This window comes from Notothenia rossii, assembly GCF_949606895.1.
Source record: "Notothenia rossii genome assembly, chromosome: 11".
Classification (NCBI taxonomy): Eukaryota; Metazoa; Chordata; class Actinopteri; order Perciformes; family Nototheniidae; genus Notothenia; species Notothenia rossii.
The window spans coordinates 7,295,783-7,317,190 of record NC_136910.1 but is presented as its reverse complement, the minus strand read 5'-3'; the positions used below and the strand labels follow the sequence as shown (position 1 = coordinate 7,317,190).

Sequence of the window (21,408 nt, the reverse complement as noted above, 5' to 3'; positions counted from 1 at the left end):
AGCCAATAGGGATGCGCGTTAGAGTGACGCATCCTCCCATCAGCTGTTTTTGTTTTGCTGTCTGAATAATGTAAGTTAATAACATTATAACAACAGTCTCGACTGACTCAAGTGAAAGAGGTCACTGATGAGGTGTTATTGTCTATCTTTTATCCTCTTTAGACAGTTCACTCGGTGTATGATGCGGGTTATTTGAAACAAACAGCCCGCACATTCCTCCCCCCCGAAGAGTGTGATCGTGGCGTTTGGAGTCGGGGGGCTGAGGAGGGGAAGCGGGTTCCGGCGGGGATCGACCCGAGCCCAAGGCCTCCGACCTCGGCCAGTGAGAGGAGAAGCGATCCGGCGGCTGCCATGGAGCCCCAGGAGTCCCAGGACGCTCCGGACGGCTTGGAGGAGCAGCGAGCCTTCATCTGTGCCTCCTTCAACCAGGACACCACGTAAGCGACCTGCAGGCCCAGCATGAACTCAATCTCCTCCATGCACCTGATTGTTGCATAATTATTTACAGTCTCATTTACATGGTCTGGTTTATTTCCTGTCACCTAGATTCGCATGCAGCTGTGTGTGTGGGGCTCAAATGTATCTACAGGCTTCTGTGTTTTTCATTTAAACTTGTAGATTAGTCCTTAGCAGCTAAACTGAAGTGCACATTTAGACACTTAGTAACCAAACTATTGTGTAATAAGACACAGCTTAACACCATTGAGTGAAAATTGACATATTATATTATGTCTCAATCAAACCTGACTGTTACATATGTATGTATAGTGTCATTCACAGGGATGGTTTATTCCCTGTCACCTAGAGAGCAAGTAGCTGTGTGTGAGGGGCTCAAATGTAACTACAGGCTTCTGTGTTTTTCATTTAAATGTATATTAGTCCTTAGCAGCTAGACTGAAATGGGCAAATGTGTTCATCTACAAAGCCTGTTGCACATTTCGACACCTAGTAACCAAACTATTGTGTAAAATAAGACACAGCTTAACACCATTGAGTGAAAATAGACATATCAGACTATTATGTCTCATGCAAACCTGACTGTTGCACATTTATTTGTCATTCGCATGGTCTGGTTTATTTCCTGTCACCTAGAAAGCATGCAGTTGTGTGTGTGTGAGAGGGGCTCAAATGTGACTACAAGCTTCTATTTTTGTATTTAAACTTGTTTATTAGTCCTTAGGTCCTCACTAGCTAAAGTGAAGTAGGGAATTTGTGTTGATCTACAAAGCCTGTTGCACATTTAGACACTGAGTAACCAAACGATTGTGCAATAAGACACATGCTTAATGTAAATATGTATATTCTCTATTGTCTATTGTCTTGCCTTTGCTTACGAAGAAGAAATACACATTAGTTGTATCGTAGCGCAGATGTAGTAAAATAGTGCAATAACAAAATACAAAAGATGTTAAGGTGAAATTAAAATGCAGGAATGAATAAACTGGTTTTCTCAGCAATGCTATAGGAAGTATCTGGAAATCAGATGTTCCTGTGTCATGTATTTTTTTTTTAATCACTCACACCTACATTGCAGAGGGCCACTATCAGGCTCTATGAACTAGAATAACAGATCCAGCAGAACACAGGTGTGTCAGCTTAAAACAACATCTGCTGTGGCGATGATTGTAAAACTAACCAGATGGCCAAACAGTCAACCTGGCATTTATATCTCCTTGTCATCATGTTCTTTTCAACTTCAGCCATGATAAGATAAGGCGAGCTTCCATTAGAGGGGGGATTAACTAATTTCAATGGCTATGTTCTCTAAACAAGATAAGATAGTCTGATAGAAAATCATGGGACAAACTGACCGTTATGAGATATGACACTTCCTTAATGGAAACTAACAGAGGTGAAGCCAATGGCATAAAGCAGCCATTACATAGATTGTGTGTGTGTGTGTGTGTGTGTGTGTGTGTGTGTGTGTGTGTGTGTGTGTGTGTGTGTGTGTGTGTGTGTGTGTGTGTGTGTGTGTGTGTGTGTGTGTGTGTGTGTGTGTGTGTGTGTGTGTGTGTGTGTGTGTGTGTGTGTGTGTGTGTGTGTGTGTGTGTGTGTGTGTGTGTGTGTGTGTGTGTGTGTGTGTGTGTGTGTTTATGCATGGTTAATCCTAGTCCTTCCTTCTTTTTGACCAAATCCATTCCCTAATCTTTTCTAGTAATACCAAACAAATACAAAAGGTTTTCTAGGATTATTTTACTCCGACAGGGATAGACTTTATGTATCAAAATGTCTACATCAAGTGTTGTAACTGTGGGTGGTAATGCAAAAATAACCAGATTTCATGTGACAAGTTTCAGTCTTTTTTTTTTAATTGAGGACTATGATTGACCTACAGTGTTTTAAGGTATTTTTTTTTTAACCTTTAACAATAGTGGATGTGGCCGGTAATATGGTCTGTGTTTTCTTTCCTTCTTCTTGTAGTTCTCTGTCAGTGGGCACAAAGACCGGCTACCGGCTGTTCTCCGTCACCGCTGTGGACAAACTGGACTGCATCCATGAAGGAGGTAAGATGGACATTGTGCTTTAATGCTATTGTCGAGAGTTTGGTCTATTGTGCTTCTATAATATGTTTTCTTTCAGAGTTATGGGAAGAAAGACTGTATTGATCCCAATTTGGGAATTTTTTCACATTTTTGAAAGTCTCTAAGTGTCTATTTGTGTCAGTAGACGTCTCACAAATTACCCAAAAATGTGCATTAAATAATATCTGTTTTGCATATTTAAACATAACATTTTAGAAAACTTGTCACACAAAACCCAATTGTCTTTATGAAAGTAAACTAGGGATCTTTTAAAGTGATACCTTTTAGTTAAAGATTTGTACTCTATTCACCTCTAGTGACTTGGAACATGTGTGACATATTCACAACAGTTATTATTCAGGCTCCCCTCCCTAAAGTGTCACACTGAGGAGTAATGGCAGTCCACACAGCACTATCTGAGCTATGGTCAGGTTCACCTTGATCCTACAACATGTCCCATCATGTTTGCTGTTCTGCAGGCAGATGGCAAACACAGGAACGCTCAATGTGCCACTCTTTAAAGCAACAACAAAGAGAAAACGTTTGGTGTCATCTTTGAGGAAGTTCAGGCACAATAATGCTGTCATTGTCTGGGGACTGACAGTTGCTCTTAAAGGGACAGTTCACCCTACAATTAACATGGATACCATTTATCAAACTAGTTTGTTTTGTTGTTAGTTGGTTTTTGTTGTAACCCTCTTGTTCCTGAATAGATGAACACTTCCGTCTGGGCAGTGATACAGTAGGCGGATGTAGTTTGTTAGAAATAAAGTAGTTCCTACATGCTCACAACCAAGTCTGGGTTTAATCTTGAGTAATCAGGTCATGATTTCTAGAAAGAGACATTGCTGTTTCATTTTTTTTTATTATCTTTGCTGCTTTAAGACACTAAAAAGCAGAGTGCCATCTAGTTCCATTATATTGAAGAGAAGGCAGACATTTCTATTGCCTATGTCTCTAACACTGTGCAACTCACACCAAAACAAACAATACTTATCCCTACAGGGTTTGATGAGACATTTGTATTTTGTATATATTTTAAGGGTGAAGTGTCCCTTTTGTTGGCAGCGAAGCATGAGAGAAGTAGATCCACATTCATTTGTAAAGAAAATGGAGGAAGTTATATAGGAATTGACGACATAAGATTGTGTGTTTGCCTTCACTGACCAGAGATGTGATATGCAATCCATGTCCAAGGTCTCCCTCTCGTCCCTCTCCCAGTAGAGTGTCCAGACGTGTACATCGTGGAGCGGCTGTTCTCCAGCAGCCTGGTGGTGGTGGTCAGTCTGTCCATGCCCCGCCGGATGAACGTCTACCACTTCAAGAAGGGCACAGAGATCTGTAACTACAGCTACTCCAACGACATCCTCTCCGTCAGGCTCAACAGACAGGTGAGGACAGGAAATGGATGATTCTGGACCTGTAATCCTCAGAGATGTTTATCCTTGTTTGTCCTTTCAATACATGTTATATTTGGAGATCTATTTGTGTCCATTCTCTCAGAGGCTGGTGGTGTGCCTGGAGGAATCGGTTTACATCCACAATATCAAAGACATGAAGCTACTCAAGACCCTGCTGAACACCCCCACCAACCTCACAGGTACACTCATGCTGTTGTACAGACATATATTGTCAAAATAATACTTTTTCTTAAACTCTGACCTACATTTCATTTACCTTTTTAGATATGGTAAAGGAAAGGGCAATTATTGATGAAATATGTATGTTAAAGAGTAACGACAAGGAAAAGATTGGAGGGTAAATGGCCTAAATCCCCCTCTGTTCTCCCCTGCAGGTCTCTGCGCTCTCTCTGTTAACCACAGTAACTCCTACCTGGCGTACCCCGGCAGCGCCACCATCGGAGAGATCACCGTGTACGATGCCAACAACCTGGTGAGGACACATTGATATTAAACAAAGCAGCGAAGGAGAAAATGCAGCTGATTTAACTTATTTTGATAACCCCATGTGGACATCAGTGAAGTGTTGGTGCTGATTCATTTAAACATATAATCTAACTCGAAATCTCAATTCAATTCAATGTATATACAAAAATGTGTTATATATATAATAGTATATTTTGCCACTTAATGTTTATTATTTGTATGAATTCTTTTTTTTTTGTATTTCCTTTTTTTTTTTTTATTTCCTTTTTTTAAATTGTTAAAGTTTTTTTTATGTAAGTGATATTCTAAGGCCCATCCTGTTATGTTGTAAACAAAATGTAAAAAAAGAAAAAATGTATTTAAAAAAAACACACATTTACCCCTTTAGAGCACTTTGACCCTGATCCAAGCCCACGACAGTCCCCTGGCGGCCCTCGCCTTCAATTCCTCCGGCAGCAAACTGGCCAGCGCTTCAGAAAAGGTGAGCATTATTTTACTAACGCTCAGTTTTATTACCCACAATCCTCTTTTCTGACCACGCTCTCCTCCACAGGGCACCGTTATCAGAGTCTTCAGCGTTCCTGAGGGACAGAGACTGTTTGAATTTCGCCGAGGGATGAAAAGGTTAGCATTTATATTTTCATATCGTACCATCAAATCTTAATAATAAAATTAGGGACGAGATGGTTCATGGCTGTTGTGTGCCTGGGATTAAACAAAGGGCTTGTGACAGGAAGTACTGCAGTCTAAACGGCCTCCTATCACTCATCAGTTCAACTTTCATTTTCAAATCTTCACTTCGTGCAACCTGCATACTTTGCATACTACGTTTCGTTGGACAAAAGTCTACATACGGGCTAAATATGGTCGTTATGGGCTTACACACATTATGTGCATTCATTTTCAAATCTAAAATGTGCATTTATTCCTAACTGTTTTGTTGTCTTCTGTCTCAGATATGTTAGCATCAGCTCATTATCCTTCAGCGCAGACGCCCAGTTCCTGTGCGCCTCCAGTAACACTGAGACCGTCCATATATTTAAACTGGAGCAGCACAGCCCCAGGTACACACACACACACACACACACACACACACACACACACACACACACACACACACACACACACACACACACACACACACACACACACACACACACACACACACACACACACACACACACACACACACACATACACACTAACACACACACAGTTGTGTTTCTGCTTGTTTTCTGTAGATCAACTAATTACCTGACTAACCAGCTACGTTACAATGTTAGTGTTTCTGGTACTTTCATTAAAAACCAAATAAAAATGTATTATTTTGGATCCCTGGTTAAACGTATCCCTCGTAAACATAATGTATTTCCTTTTTTCAAAGCATATTACCCGTGTATTTCTCTGTATAAGGAGTCTGCTTCCCATACATTGTCCTTCTCTGACCCTTGCATGGTTCACAGAAGGACAATGCATGAAATGACCCTCTGCTATGCTCCCAGTGCTAGGATGGGTTAAATGCAGAGGTCACATTTCGCTGTGTGTGCTGTACTGTGTGCACGTGTGACAAAACAAAGAGGGTTTTATCCTCCAATTCTCTCTTCAACCATGACCCATGTTGTTTCCTGCCAGTCAAGATGAGGAGTCCCCCACATGGTCAGCCTACATGGGTAAAATGTTCTCGGCAGCCAGCACCTACCTGCCCTCCCAGGTGTCCGACATGATGCATCAGGACCGAGCCTTCGCCACGGTGCGCCTAAACATGTTCGGCCTGAAGAACATCTGCGCCCTGGCTACGTGAGTCCAAAGTCCGACCAGAGAGGGATGATTTTTAACAGATGTATTTATAAGTCTTTAACATCTTGTACTTGTTTTGTTTGTCAGGATTCAGAAGCTCCCCCGCCTGCTGGTGGCGTCCTCAGACGGGTGTCTCTACATCTATAATGTGGATCCACAGGATGGAGGAGAGTGTGTTCTGGTCCAAAAACACAGGTGCGTTTCTTTGTGGGAAGCATCCTGCATAAATGTCTAGATGTAACAAATATTGAGTTGTGCACGGATGTTGGATTTTTGTAGATAGACCTAGAAGTTAGCATCGCAAAGGCTCCCTCAACAAAGCAGTAATATTGCAGGAAATAAGATCTGTAACAAACATATCTATGATACTCAAACATTTTGTTTAGCAAGAAATCTCCACATATTAACGCCACTTTTATAATTTCTGAAGCACAAATGCTATAGAAGTAAAAAGCTAACATTAGGCTATAAAGGAAAAACATCAAGGTCACATGACTGCACGTCAACACCGCTAAGCTAAAGGCGGCTAATGTTAGGCCTGATGATGTTTACTAGAATCATTTAGCCACTTGTTAGCAGCCAACATTTTAGGCACATAGAAGCTTCAGAAATTCAACCGTGGGGTGTTCACTGATATATGTTATGTAGTAGAACAATACAATTTCTCTTAAACTTGTGTTAACAACAGGCCATTTTTCTAAGGATCTAACCAGAAACCCATTCAAAAAACGATTGAATTGAAACAAGGGGGAAAGAAGAGCTCAAATGCTACTGTAACTAATTTGAGCTTTTAGGACTCATTATTTCAGCTTTAAAATGTGGCATTAATTTGTGCTTATGTCGAAGTGAGTTGTGTGTTTCAAAGTCTCTGTGTGCTCTGCTGCTGCAGGCTGTTTGAGTCCGGTGAGGAGCAGGTAGAGGAGAAGGAAGAGGAGGATCCAGAGGACGGTTCTCCACCGCCAACCAGCCAATCATACGCTGCCACTGTGGCTCTCCCTTCAACCCCGCCCTCCTCCACCACTCTCATGGGTACAGTATACTTATCATAAACTCAAAACCGTGTTACTCCCTATATACCATACTGTGAGTGATTCGCATTATTCTATCTCTTATATTCTGTGTGTTTAACTTCAACTTGTTTGACAGCTCCTGAAAAACTGTTTTAAACATAAAGCTGTTTTGCTAAAGTTATTAAAAGTGAGACAGAAGTTTTCTTAAAATGAGCTTGTCTCATTTCACTCTTCAATAACTTCTCACTTCTCCTAAGTCAGGCAGATGTTATGTAAATAACATTTTATTCAGGTTCAGTATACTTCTATTATTTTAGTGTTTTTTCAAAATAATTGCTTTATTTCTAGCAAGTAATATATACCATTTTTTAGCCTAGCTAATTCAGGGTGCCCGCGGTGTCTTAAAAAGTATTAAAAGTTGATAAATCAATTTAGCGAAAATGAAGGGTATTAAAAAGTATTAAACGGCATTTTCCAAGGTATTACATTTTGTAGCTTGTTTTCAATAAGTATATCAATGGTCCAAAGAGGTTGTATTCTACAGTCTGCCTGAATGTAATCATTGCGTAGGTGTGTAGTGTGATTCTGTGGAGTTTATTGATGGCATCCCGTTGGATTTGACGTCATCTAAACAGGAGATCGCACGCTCACTGCTTGATAGCGCGCGAAGGTCCGTTTACGCCGGTTGTTAAACAACATCGTTATGGGGAAATGCAAGTCTGCGTCCAAATGGTTGGAAGATAAGGAGGAAGGACAATCAATACTGTATATAGTCAATGTGAGGTAAAGTGTGTCGCCAAGGTAACCGGTTAAAACTCCAAGTGGCGATGAGGTCTTAAAATGTATGGAAAGGGTCTTAAAAAAGGTCTTAAAAGGAATTACATTTGACTTCAGGATTCCTGCACATACCCTGTGATTGCTGTAAATGCATTTTGCTACACAAAAATCATGATCCAGGTTTTTGCCTCGTATAAATAATAATCAATTATGTATTGGATTATAAATTAAGGTTGGAGGAAGAACACAATGTTAACAATTGTCCATATTCCCACTTACATTTTTTTAATAATCAACTCTGAATCACCTATAGCACGTATAAAGTCGATAATACAACCTAACATCCCGGCTCTGAGAGCAGTAGACGCAATCACTTCCAAAACACGACACGGTTGATGAGTAAGGGCCTACAAAAACCTCCCCCTCCTCTTCCCTCTCTCCCCAGGTTACTCTGAGGAAGGTGGAGCCCAGACAGGTGACGTTATCCCGGAGCACGAGTTCGCCGAGAGCCCCGTCTGCTTGGACGACGAGAACGAGTTCCCTCCGGTCGGCAACCAGAGTAACTGACCAAACCCTCATGAAACATAACAATCAGACTTGAGTTTCACGCAAAGGAGAAATATTCCTGTGTGGAGACATCGTGGCACCCCCCTCCCTCTCACATGTACCCCTGCTGGCCTAGGGTCACCTCTTGTCAGAATGTTACTTCCTGGTGTTTCTGTACTCTGTTCCCCTGTCATGTTTTGTAAGGAGTATAGATTCAAAACAAAGTGTAGAAGCTCCACCTCTCATTAAAACACATTTACAACATGTGAGACGAGTTCAAAGACTGCTCCCATTTTAACTCCCGTATTATTCCATGAACAGCTTTTTGGTTTAATATTCCAAAACCTAAAAACACTGACGTTATTGCCAAAAAAGAATACCATGTTAGCAATCGGATGAACATTTTATTTGTTGATGTGTTAATGAGCAGACTGAAGGTAGCAGAGATCCTTGAAGCTGATACACAGATTCTCTATGAAGCTCAGTCAGTGAAAAGATAACGTTTTAACAGCTTCTAAACAAACCAAGAGCAGTCATAGAAATATAATATAAAATGTGTCAACCCTCTTAAGATCATCTCTTGTTTTCTGTCACTTATTCATCCTTTAAAAAAAGCCTCTGAGAATCAACCTTAAGGGCATTTTTGTTCATCAGGAATCTGGGAGTTTATCAAGGGGCATTCGAGGTGTCACCCCTCCGTAAAGAGGGGGTTACTCAAGAAGGAAGAGATTTTGAAAGTGTGATACACTATTTAAATCACGATACATGCAAGAAGTATTACATGACTTGCAGATGCAGCTGTCATGCTAATTATGGTAGCGATAGATGAGAATGAACACCTGATAATAAATGTGGGGTAGTCGCCTGATGGTGGCGTTACAGGTCCTTGAATTTCAGTGATATCCTGAAGACCTTTTTTTTTATTTACTACATTATGCTGACTACATTAAGTCATTTTTACTTTGATGTAGGAAATATTATTTTGCAAAATGTATTACATGTACATCCACGCATAGAAGTACCATGCGTGAATATCTATTGAGGATTTTTACTGTGTATAATGTATATATAACATTTATATATAGTTCTGTTGTAATAAGTAACACCAATTGATTTGCCAAAAGGTGGCGCTGTTAGGACACCTGTCTGGACGTTTGAGGAGAAAGAGAGACTCATTAAAGCGGAGAAAAGATTCAACCTCTGCATTTTGTTTTGTTCTTTTATTTTTTTAAATATCATCATTTCTGTAGCTGGTGTTTAAATCTTGTATAAAATCTCACAAATAAAGCAAAGTTTAATCAACACGTTACACTGAAACGAAATTATTTACACATTGCTGGTTTGTCTTTACTGTTTGATTAATCTTGTTATTGACCTCACGATATAAACTGTGGCCGTCTCTCAATGTCGAGTACACCTGCTGCAGAGCCACTATTTCAAGTATCCTACCTCATCGAGTGGCGCCGAATGCTGGGCATTTAACATGCATTTAAACAGTCCTTCAGCGCCACTCGATGACGTAGTATACTTGACCTATACTTAGGTTTACTCGACATTGAGAAACGGCCTGTATCTTTGCTCTGCTTGTTTGAACATGTCCTGCTGCATGTGGACATCGAATCTCCCTAAAAAACCACTTCTGCAAACAAACAGCTGATCACATCGTCTGTGTGCTATTGTGTGGTGAGTGTTGGTTTCCCCAAACTCAACTATTATGCTTTTTTGAGTTTTCCCTTGTGAATGGTCAGCAAAGGCTAAAAGGCAGGTTCATAATTGTATGTAGTGTCTCTACTGTGACATGTCTCCATGCTTTAATGTCCAAAAAGCTCTTTATTTTTCTCATACTGCCTGTGCTGCAGCACCTCTTCTCACCCTCTGTCTGAAACCAGAGCCCAGTCTGCTCTGATTGGTTCGCTGGCTGGCTCTGTTTTGATTGGTCAACTGCTTTGAGATGTCTCGCCCCTTAGCCTCTCACTTACGATGTGTTGGAGCACTAGCCAATAGAAGCACAGTGTTACATAGTGATGTCAGCATGTCCTGGAAATAAACAAAAGAGTCCAATGGAGGCGTTTTCAGTCAGGGGGGGAAGTGTGTGGGAGAGAAACTCCCTCTTGATGGACTTATTTCAGACTTGACATGCACAAAAACCTATATAACACACTACAGGAAAGGGAAAACCCCCAAAAAGCTAACTAGGGCCTCTTCAGATAAAACTCTCCCCCCTCAGCTGAGTGTTTGGCATACGGTGTGTTCAGGGTCACAGCGGCAGACGGTGTGTTCAGGGTCACAGCAGGGTGCAGCTGATGCGTCGGTGCTGTAGTCGGCTGCGGACACTGACTTGTCGTTGGCGATGTCCCACAGAAGCTCCTCCCTCCTGCGGGCCATCCTCTGCGCCACCGCCTGGTACTCCAGTGTTTCTGTATCTAGAGGCGTTTCCTCAGACTCGTCGACCTCAAGATCAAATATCAGGGGCGGGTCGTGGAGCTGCTCTCGTCCTGTGGCCCCCCCACACGCCTCAGCGGCCCCTGCAACAAGCAAGGATGAGTGGGTTTCTTATTACTACTGGGGGAGGAAGGATTCAGAGCCTTTAAATGTAACTAGTATCTCTTTTATTTTTTACTGAACATTTTAGTTTATCTGTTCTTAAGGAGGAAATGTAACTTTAGCTTGCCATGTTGATATAAATATTGGTTTTGTTATTTTTTTTAATAATATATTTGATTTGATTTAAAAAATGTATTTGACCTTTTATTGGGCATTTTACTTAAAATTCTTATATTTATATACTAGTTTTTTATTTGATATTATCTTTTATTGGACATTTTATTTTAACTTTAATTTGCATTTAATTATCATTTATTTTAGTTCACCTAAAATGTCACAAAACCAAAGAGACAATTAGTAAGTCAAAGGCTGCATTCAAAGAAAAGGACTCAAGTGAAGCACCTCAAATTAGCACTTGTTTTGAGTTGATGGAGCATGACGCTGATATGAGAATCCATCTGCTAATACAAAGTGTTTTGATTTATACTCATGCAAATACAGACAGGCCAATACACTGATACCACCATGTTGACAAAGCATCCACCATGGCAGAGCAAAGCAAACACCACTGCAGACATACATACAATAACAATAACTGCAATGTTATACAACTGCTTTTGCTTTGTAGACACATATGACCTTGTGTGTGACCTGGGCCGTACCTGTGATGTAGAAAGCTTTGTGCTTCCCTGATCGAACGGTCTGCAGGTCACCAAACTCCCCCGCTGCTCCACTGTTAGGGTGGAAGAGAAACTACAAGGCAGAAGAGAAGGACGCAATGAGAACATAATGCAAGACTAACACTCACAATACACAGGGAAATTATGTATAAAACAAAAAAGAACGTATAACGAAAGCTGTTAGGTACCTCATGACCAGTCTGTTCCCCGTGCAGCAGGACATCTGTGGCGTCGACGCCGTCGTAATGTCGGTCTGAGGGGGGAGTGACTCCTGCCAGGGACAGAAGGGTGTGGAAGATGTCCATACCGCTGCAGCAGGACATAAAGAGGACTGTTAAAAAGGCCCTATTCTGCTAATTATCAGGTTTACATTTGTATTTTGTGTCTCTTCAGGGACATGTTTACATGCTAACCTGAAAGTCAGAGCCACTCCCCGCATCAGAATATATACGAGAGATGGTTATTTGACTCATTTCAAATCATTTCACAATCTCTGCGTCCCCCCCTGAGGCAAGCACACCAACAACAAATTCATATTTGGATAAAAGCCAAACATGCAGCGGCTATTGGGCTTTTTTCTCTGGGCCAAAGTGCAGGAATGACATTACCATCCCCTGCCTTTTGACTTAGTACAAACAGGGTTGGGCCCATCACACCTTAGTCTTTATGTACACATAGGGTGTATATAAGATATGTTGAACTAGTTGAAGGATTTAAAGTCTCTGCTTATTTGTAAAATGGGAGTACCTGAGCAGTGCGGAGCTGCTGGTGTTTGCAGGGATCCTTCCGGGCCAATAGGCCACAGTCGGCACTCTGTGACCCCCCTCCCAGGTGGTCCGCTTAGCCGAGCCTCCACCTAACACAGGCAGAAGAGGACTTTAGGAATGAGGCTTACTTTCAACAAAACACACACGTGTTACTATGTATTGAACACATGGATCCCTCCTCATAAAGCATATTTAATACCTCTGCTGGTCTGCCATTTTCCCATAAAGGGTCCAACACTTCCTGCATACTGGCACTTCTGTTCCCATGGACCGTTGTCACCTGGGAAAAAAAAGCACAAAGATGAACCTGATCACGGCTTTTCGAGAATAACACTAGGGCTGAACGATTAATCGATTTTAAATCGCGATTTTAAATGATGCATTTATCAAATCGCAAAGCCTGCCATTTGTTTTACTTCTTGTGTGTCAGTCATCCACACCAATCAGAAGTGCTGTGCTCCACATGTACCAGTCATTGTTAACCAATCAGAAGTGGCCCATGATAGAAGGTGATAGACAGATTGATCCAATCACCTGCCAAGTATTTTTGAAAGTGCCTGCCCTTTCCAAATGGCTTTCAATGGAGCGTTAGTAATGCTCCATCACATGTTTCTATTACAGGGTGAATCTTAAACTGAAGCTTGACTTTAAAGCAACCCAACGGAAGTTTCATGTAAGTTTAGTTCTTTGACTCGTAGCTCGGGCTGCGGGGGTGCTAGAGACGGGAGCACGTTGATGCGACCTTCCTAGCCGGACATATGGCCGCATTTTACAATAAACTTCCGTTGGGTCGCTTAAAAACAAATATCGCAAATCAAATCGCAATATCTGTCAGAAAAATCGCAATTAGATTATTTCCCCAAATCGTGCAGCCCTAAATAACACTTCAGTCTATCCAGTATATTTACCAGTGAACCAGATGAGTGTGTTGTCTCTGTCCGTGTGGTCGGAGGCCCTCTTCACCGCCCCCACCAGGCCGTCCATCTCCTGCAGGCTGGCAGCGTAAACTCTGCCCTCATCTGAGTGGAGAGCGGGGGCGAGGGGGACGTGCATGTGAGCCAACGCTAGGTAGAGGAGGTAGGGCTGCCCTCGCTCCCTGCAGAGACAATAAAGTTGTGGTGTCAACAACTCATACAGATGATAAAGTATCACACTCTGGTTTAAAACAGAGCCCACTTCAGTCCCAACAGTGCAGATTTCTTTCAAACGTTTTGACTTTAGCATGGGGGAAACTCATAATACCAATTGCTTTGTCACATTTATACTTGAGAAATGGACGATGTTAGTGGTACACCTATGCTTTTCCTTTAAACCTCAAAATAAATACATTTGTAATATTTGTTGCATTAGTTTCTTTTTAATATTGCTGTTGCAGTCAGAGATGGAACGCGACCAAGCACATGCGTTGGTGCGTTTTCTAGAAGAAATTAACAAGTTAGTGTAAAGCCTTATTGCAATAGTGATATCCTACAAGTTTGCTAATCAAACAAACAATACTGACATTTTGAACACAACATTTTCAATTTGGTTGAACTACTTTTTGCAGTGTTCTGATGGATTTAAAGTTAAACACTGGTAAACGCTTTGGTTTATTTTGTGGATTTAATCCTGTTCAAAGTGCACTGATATGCAAACTTGAACATGTCCATGAAGCAATTTCCTTTTGCTTTGCAGGAAGGTGGGTTTCTGTACGTTCACTGAATGAAAGCCAGTTCACCGTTAGGTCACATGACTGATAACCGCTGCACTGATTCACATGACCCTGCTCCATGCAGAGATATTGACTCTCACACACACAGCTGCAAACAGCAGGGATTACTGTCCTTCATTTCCCAAGCTTTCTGCTTTACTTCATTTTGATGAAAATAAATGTTCATCAAATGTTAATATCTTCTAAAATAAAACAAAAATAAACCATATCATTGCTCTTAGGTGACATATTAACTCATTAAAATACATGACAGACCTACAGATTGGTGATCAAAGTCTAATTAAACTCTCTGCACTTCCTTATTTCCCATCATGTGTTAATGTTCATACCTCTGGAATGCAATCAATTAAAATGATAAATTACAAGTGTTAACACATTACAGTAGCTGCAGCTGATTCGCCTGCTCTTCCTATCTAATTTCCCCAAATGGACCCAAGTCCAAGTCTGTCCTCAGGTAATAATCCCATAATGCTCATGTCTGTTTACTGATAACAGCTGCAAACGGGCAAAAAGACTCCAAGCTGTTGTAAACAGAGACAACTACAGGCATGTAGCAATGTCATTTATTGCAGAGTGCTTGGGTCGCTGTTTCCTTCCCTTTTTGAAAAACTCATTTTAGTTCCTCAGTGTCGTCTCCAACACCACATTTGAGTTTCAGTCTCATACACACTTGACACACTGAGGCTATGTTCCTTTTTACTCTTGGTATGTTCTGCAGCCGCCCTTACAAAGAATGTTCTGTTTTTTAGGGTATACTATATGGTCATAACATTGCATTGAGTTGCTTTTACTCATTTGTGCAAAGGATTGTGGGTCAGAATAGCCAACACCTAATCATCTACAATACATTAAAGTTGACCTAAGTACCTAGATGTCCGTTGGATTGTCCAAACAGAATACAGTATACAATGTAACTCTTAGTTCCTTTAGTTACTACTGTATGTCTCTGATGCACTAAAGGTCACAGGCTTCTGATTTTCTAATTAACAGTTATACCTAACATGCTGATTGTTAATATCATATGAAGAAATTGAAACATATGCATGTAAAAGCACTAGGATGCAGCGGTGTTGTACCTTGCACTGCGTATAATCCTGGTAGCAGCAGATTTGTATTGCTCTGTTAGCGCCCACAGGTCCAGTGGCTGCTGCACAATGCTGCTGTTTTCAATCAGAGGAAGGCCCACTTTGGAGTAACAGCCTCCACGTGCACTCCTCTTCAGTCTATACAAAACATAGGAGCATAATAACATGATTAATGGGTACATGCGTATGTGTGTGTACATGCGTATGTGTGTGTGCATGACGCTATTGTTGTGGTAACCGGTTTTGCAAGTGATTGAGATCAAAGCCACACCTGGTGACGTGAGGTTCAGGAGACTCACAGGGAGGACACTGAGGCAGATTATATCCAGGTATGTCAGTACAGCCCATGTCATTACTGTAGGGAATGCCCAGGTAGTAGTCAAAACCTGCGAAAAGGAGACAATAGACAATATGCACATCTTTATAATTCAGTGTAACTCTCTAATAAATACTGTATATAATCATGCTCTTTGACGAAGGGATCAACTGGACGCGGAAACTGCCCGTCACCTTTAGAGGACAGAGTCACATGACAGTGTTCACACTTTAAAGGTCACCTATTATGCAAAATCCACTTCCTCATGTCTCTTCTACATCAACATGTGTCCCCTCTTCCTCATGTCTCTTCTACATCAACATGTGTCCCGTCTTCTTCATGTCTCTTCTACATCAACATGTGTCCCCTCTGAAAGAAAGAGATTCTGAAAGTTTCAGGAAAAAAGATTCTCTCTCTTTTTGTCCTGATCCATTTAAATAAAAAACCTGTCTGAAAATGAGCTGAACAGATTTTGGCCACTTTATGATGTCATAACGATATTTTGCCTTGTGTGACCATTAGCCAATCAGCAACCAAGGTAACCCCCCCCCCCCCACATTATCACCTGAATCTCCTCCTAGAGCACCATTGTGTTCTTTGTAACCAAATCTCTCTCAGAGGGGCGTGGGGAGGGGCTCCTTATTTTCATCTAAAGTAACAGACAGAGAATCAGCACTTTTGAAACAGGGCTGAAACAGAGGGGATTATGGGATGCTACAATGATCTGTTTGGTGTTTGGAGACAAACACTTCAGAGACATGTTCATATATATCTGAGACCTGTAATATATTGAGGAAAAACAGTATAATAGAGGACCTTTAAAATGGCATTAATTGCCCCAAATGTATCAGTCATTTAATTAATCAGTCTACCTCTACTTATAATTTGTACAAGCTGAACTTCATTCCACAAGTGTTTAAGGATCACTACAGCAATGATCCTGCCGTGGTCCTTAGCAAATCGATGCTAAAGCGGCTTAATTGTGGATCAACCTGTTGTTGCACAAGCCTACAAATTAAAAATGATTCTCAGGCTAAGGTTGGTGAGGTTAAGGGAGGTGAGTTGGTGACAATGCTTCACCCAAGAAAGGAATTAGTGGAAGGGGGGGGGTGGGGGGGGTTGTTGTTAAATCTGGCCGTAGGAAAATAGTAAACGGTGTCGTCTCAGTCGAAACAGCTGCAGAGTTACGACAACTATCCCTGCAGCTGTTTCTACTGAGACGACACCGCAGCGTTCCCTGCAGCGAGGCCGGGGGATCGCTCTCACACTCCATGTGGCGGGGTAGATAAACTCTCTGAGGCCATAACACTGACCTGGAAGGACACAGCTGAGTGAGACAGGAACGGAGAGTGCGGGCTCGTTGATTAATGTGGCGAATTCAAATGTTTTGGCATTTTAATAATGTAAATCCTTTCACTGTTCAGTGTAGTTGCATGTCACCAATTCTTCAGTTACAGATAGTAATGGTGCCGTTTTACAGATCATAAATGTGGGCTGCAACGGTTGAGTACTTTTATATTTGGTTTTAACCTTACACTCTTTACTCCTCTATGTATTATCTCCCTATAGTTTGGGATTGTAGCAGGCTAGTTTCTATCTCATATGAATATAATGGTGCAGACATGAACACAGTAAGAGGAAATACATTGTAAAATAGGAACACATTTAACTATGTTCAAAAACACTGTATCCGAATTCAAAATGGCAGAGCTATGCAGTTATAAAGGGTTAGGAACTAAACAGAAATGTGCAAAATATACAGAGAAATGTGCATTTACAGTATGGAATATGAGGATTGGCTCCCATTAAATCAAAGTGTTTATGGGAGGGGTTAGGAGTATATGTCAGTGGAGTCCTGGGTCTTATAGAAGTGCGAATGGTATGCTTTAGGCTAAAAAGATCAGTGTAGACTTTTACTAAAAAGGTCCTGAAATCCCTGACTAATTTGTTGTGTTAAGGTTCCTCAGGGGTGTTGGGAATAAATGTCAAGCTCTCACTTATCTCTGTTAGATGGAGCATATGGGCCATTGTGTTCTTATTCCTGCAACTTACTTGCACCATTACGTCTCATTTTGTTGTATGGCACCATTTTATTTCTTTATTTCCTTGATTTCAACAAATATCTGAAATTTGCTTTAAGTTGGTTCCTCAGGTGTTTTGGGGAATATATTTAAATCTCTCTCTTACCTCTGTTAGTTGCAGCGTATGGTCCATTGTGGCCGAGATGCCACTTCCCGATCATGGCGGTGTAATACCCCTCTTTCTGTAGGAGCTGTGGCAGAGTGACTTCAGAGAGAGGCAGGCCGGCCAATGAGCTCACAGCAAAATTATGAGTCACTCCGTTTCTCAGGCCGTAGCGTCCGGTCAGGATGGCAGCACGGGAAGGAGAGCAGGTGGAGGCCGGAGAATGGAAATCTGTCAATCTGGAAAAATATAGGAATATATGACTGGTCGTTTACTGAACATCATGCTCACTGTCTTTTTACATTTAATTTTAAGCAAATGTTGTTCAGCCAGTGTTTAACCTTGTCCAAAGCATTAGAGAGACAAGATGAGATTATTTCAGTCTTTTTCCCGTGTACAAAGATGACTGCATCATCGGCTTACATTTGTACATTCAACTGGGGACATACATTAGGCAAGTCATAATATACAGTGAAAACAGTAATGGTCCAAGAATGGAACCTTGTGGAACCCCAAAAGGGTTGACAAGGTAGGGGGATTTGGCACCGTTGACCAAAACACACTGTTTTCTGTTTGATAAGTAAGACTTTAACCAATGTATTGAATCTGCCGAAACATTGACATAAGTCAGCTTTGTAAGGAGCACTTGGTGGTCAACAGTGTCAAATGCCTTCCTGAGATCAAGGAAGACAGCACCTACATAAGGGCTCGTGTCCAAAATACATTTAACATTTTCCACAAAGACACAGTTAGCTGTCTCAGTGGAGTGGTGAGCACGGAAACCAAACTGCATTGGGTGGAGTGGAGCGAAACCTTTGTCTAAATGTTTGGTGATTAGTTTTGACACCGATTTCTCAGCTATCTTAAGGTCCTTACACACCAAGCCGATTTTCTGCGTCGATAGATGTCGGGCCGTCAATAGATATCGGGCCGTCGATAAGCGTCATGTCGCCCTACTCAGATTGGTGTGTCTTGGTGTGTACTGCACCGTCATGTCTTTTCGGCCGTGCCGACACCTTCCACCGCCGATTCGACATTGAATCGGGAAGCTGTCGGCTAAAGGCCGTCGGCCAAAGAAATCATTCTGATTGGCTGTTCAGCTTAGCGAATCAGTGCATGAGAAGCGAAACAGAAGTGATTGACCCAAACAAACTATTAAGAAGGCAAATTTGAGATTTCATTTAACTCCAGCTCTCGACACAGGGTCGGGAAAGCCCCATGAGCTTCTCGCTGTAGAGTGAAAATGGAACGCACATTCTATTTGTTGTTTGTTTATATCACGCAGTCTGTTCTTCTTCTCTCGGTTATCACGCAGTCTGTCTTCCGGTTGTTGCCCCTTTTGAATGACGAATACACACTACAGATGCCTGCTGGTAAGGAGAGTTATTGCCACTCACGCATGCGCAGTCCGTACGTGCAACTTCTGAAGTCTTTGCGGTGTGTTCCAGTGCGAAACATTTCCAAGACGCAGGACACTTGAGGCGAGGTGAGGCGACGTTCCGTCGGGACGTGTTCTTTGGTGTTCTTTGGTGTCAGTTTGGTGTGTAAGGACCTTTAGAGACACAGGGGAGGATGCTGATTGGTCTGTAATTGGACATCATTGCCTTATCTCTAGATTTAAAAATCGGTGTCGCCGTGGCCACTTTCCAGGACAATGGAACTTCCCTCGTGCTGATAGATTGATTTACTAGCATACTAATTGGTTTTATTAGACCTTCAATATGTGTCTTTATAAAGTTGATGTCTAAATCATCTGCATCCCTAGCCTTGGAACCTCTTAACCCTGAGATTATATAATTTACCTCCACCACTGTGATTTCCTCCAGGTCAAAAACGGGGTGTGTATCCACAGTTGGGCTAGGTGAGACCTCAGATGGCGGGAAGAGCTTTGCAATGTCCAATGCACTATTTATGAAATACTCATTCAGAGAGTTGGCCAACACTGCAGGGTCTTTCATCAGGGCATCATTGATCATTCATGTCTAGAGCATTATTTTCCTGTTTCTTATGTTTACCCAATTGTTTATTTAGGATTTTCCAAACGTTTTTACTGTTACCTTTCGCACCTTCAATCATATTGATGAAAAGGTTTGCTTTGGCCTGTCTTATTGTTTGAGTTACCTTGTTACGAGCATGAGTGAATTTCTGTCTGTCAGTGGATAGTCCGGATTTCAAACTCTGCTTTAATAGTTGGTCTCTAGATTTCCTTAGATTCCTCGCACTGTAGATTCAGCAGGGAAGAATGATGTTCCTTCCTATCCCAAGGAAGACATTGCATCGTTAATTGTAGATATAAACAGATTACTGTTTTCACCAATGTCTTCGGAGGAGTCCCCCAAATCAATCAATTTCACTGCCTCCAAAACGTTGTTGCAGATTTTTGGGGATGAAGCGAGAACGAAGGCAGGGGTTTAAGGTTTGGCCATGAACCTTTTTTCTGTGAGTTTCCTGGCAAAAAGAACAAGAGTATGGTCAGAAAGACCAGTCAGTAAGTTGTAGGTTTTAACTATTCTGTCTGCTTTGTTTGTAAATAATACATCTATCATAGTCTTGGAGGTTTTGGTTATTCTAGTCGGTTGATCCAAAGTTGTATTAAGTTTTGTTTATCCGTGATCCGTTTAAGCTCTTTCGGTGGGTTGTCGATATAGGCAAATCATGGTGAGCGACATTTCCTCAGATAGTTTTGATTTCCACACCAACACAATCAAACTCAATATTTGCTGGGAGTGCAATCTCCCTACAATTAAAGGTATTCCTCACATAAAGCAACGCCCCCTCCTTTTCCTTCAGTCTGTCCTTCCTAAACACATTATATCCTGACATAGATACAAGATTGGATGGTGACGACTGTTTTAGCCAAGATTCCGATATTCCCAAACAATCAATAATGGACTCAAGGAGGAGATTTTCTAGCTGTTCATGTTTATTGCAGTATGGCACTGGGTCAAGACATGAGTGTTATGGTAATTTAAATCTACATAACAGATCAGGTATACATTCTTGTCCTGAATTATCTACCTCTGTCCTTGCTCGGCCATCAGGTTGAGGTGAGGCGTGTTGTTTCTCTTCTCATCCGGCTGGTTAGCATCCAGGTCCCCCCAGCCTATATCATCTGCCAGTTATGACGATGAAGTTGGGCTTCTTACTGCCTCCATGCTGGGACACTTTGTGGAGCAGCAGCCCACACATCAGCATCCCAGACAGAAGGAACAGAGTGAAACCCGCCGCCATTTTGGGTCAAACTCTGCAAAGGGTTACATGGGGTTAACTTGAGCTAGCATATGTTTTTTTAACCATGAGTAACATTGAATTTATAAACAGACAGTGAACATGATTGCATACAATACATGCGGGATAGAAGGCAGAGTCAACATGTGAGGGAGTGGAAAAGGTTTTAGGCAACTGACCAAATCATTTATTCTGGTTTCTAGAGGGAAGGCAAACAGTGATGATTATAACATGTGAAGGCATGGCAGAAATTGTCTGTGATGATGACTTACTATTTTCCAAAGTTATTTGCATATACCAGACGCTCCTTTTCTAGGCACGTTATACCAGTTTATCAAGATATACGCGCAGGTAG

The 21,408-nt window shown here is 41.6% G+C and overlaps 2 protein-coding genes across 2 annotated transcripts; one reads left to right on the top strand and one right to left on the bottom strand.

The window, feature by feature from the left end:
- Nucleotides 1-302: 302 nt before the first annotated feature.
- Nucleotides 303-9,840, top strand: LOC307025097 (WD repeat domain phosphoinositide-interacting protein 1-like). The gene is made up of 12 exons (XM_079659682.1): nucleotides 303-437; nucleotides 2,422-2,504; nucleotides 3,720-3,913; nucleotides 4,026-4,122; nucleotides 4,318-4,415; nucleotides 4,797-4,889; nucleotides 4,962-5,032; nucleotides 5,365-5,472; nucleotides 6,041-6,205; nucleotides 6,293-6,400; nucleotides 7,095-7,234; nucleotides 8,438-9,840. Exons 1-12 carry the CDS (start codon nucleotides 352-354, stop codon nucleotides 8,557-8,559), a joined length of 1,365 nt encoding a protein of 454 aa, XP_079515808.1. The 5' UTR covers nucleotides 303-351; the 3' UTR covers nucleotides 8,560-9,840.
- Nucleotides 9,841-10,246: 406 nt separating this feature from the next.
- On the bottom strand, nucleotides 10,247-21,402 carry arsg (arylsulfatase G). Its single transcript, XM_079659681.1, is given in 11 exon segments — nucleotides 10,247-11,063; nucleotides 11,745-11,835; nucleotides 11,951-12,071; nucleotides 12,510-12,618; nucleotides 12,729-12,809; nucleotides 13,438-13,625; nucleotides 15,317-15,463; nucleotides 15,597-15,711; nucleotides 17,829-18,064; nucleotides 20,844-20,944; nucleotides 20,946-21,402. Coding segments are annotated over 11 exon segments (1,602 nt in total). The 5' UTR covers nucleotides 21,057-21,402; the 3' UTR covers nucleotides 10,247-10,761.
- Between the last annotated feature and the right edge of the window lie 6 nt (nucleotides 21,403-21,408).

Excerpts from the sequence above, each read along its gene's own strand:
- LOC307025097 (XM_079659682.1), top strand. The coding sequence starts at position 352 with ATGGAGCCCCAGGAGTCCCAGGACGCTCCGGACGGCTTGGAGGAGCAG. Across the intron at positions 4,890-4,961 it reads TGGCCAGCGCTTCAGAAAAG|GGCACCGTTATCAGAGTCTT; the intron begins GTGAGCATTATT and ends TCTCCTCCACAG. Across the intron at positions 7,235-8,437 it reads CTCCTCCACCACTCTCATGG|GTTACTCTGAGGAAGGTGGA; the intron begins GTACAGTATACT and ends CTCTCTCCCCAG.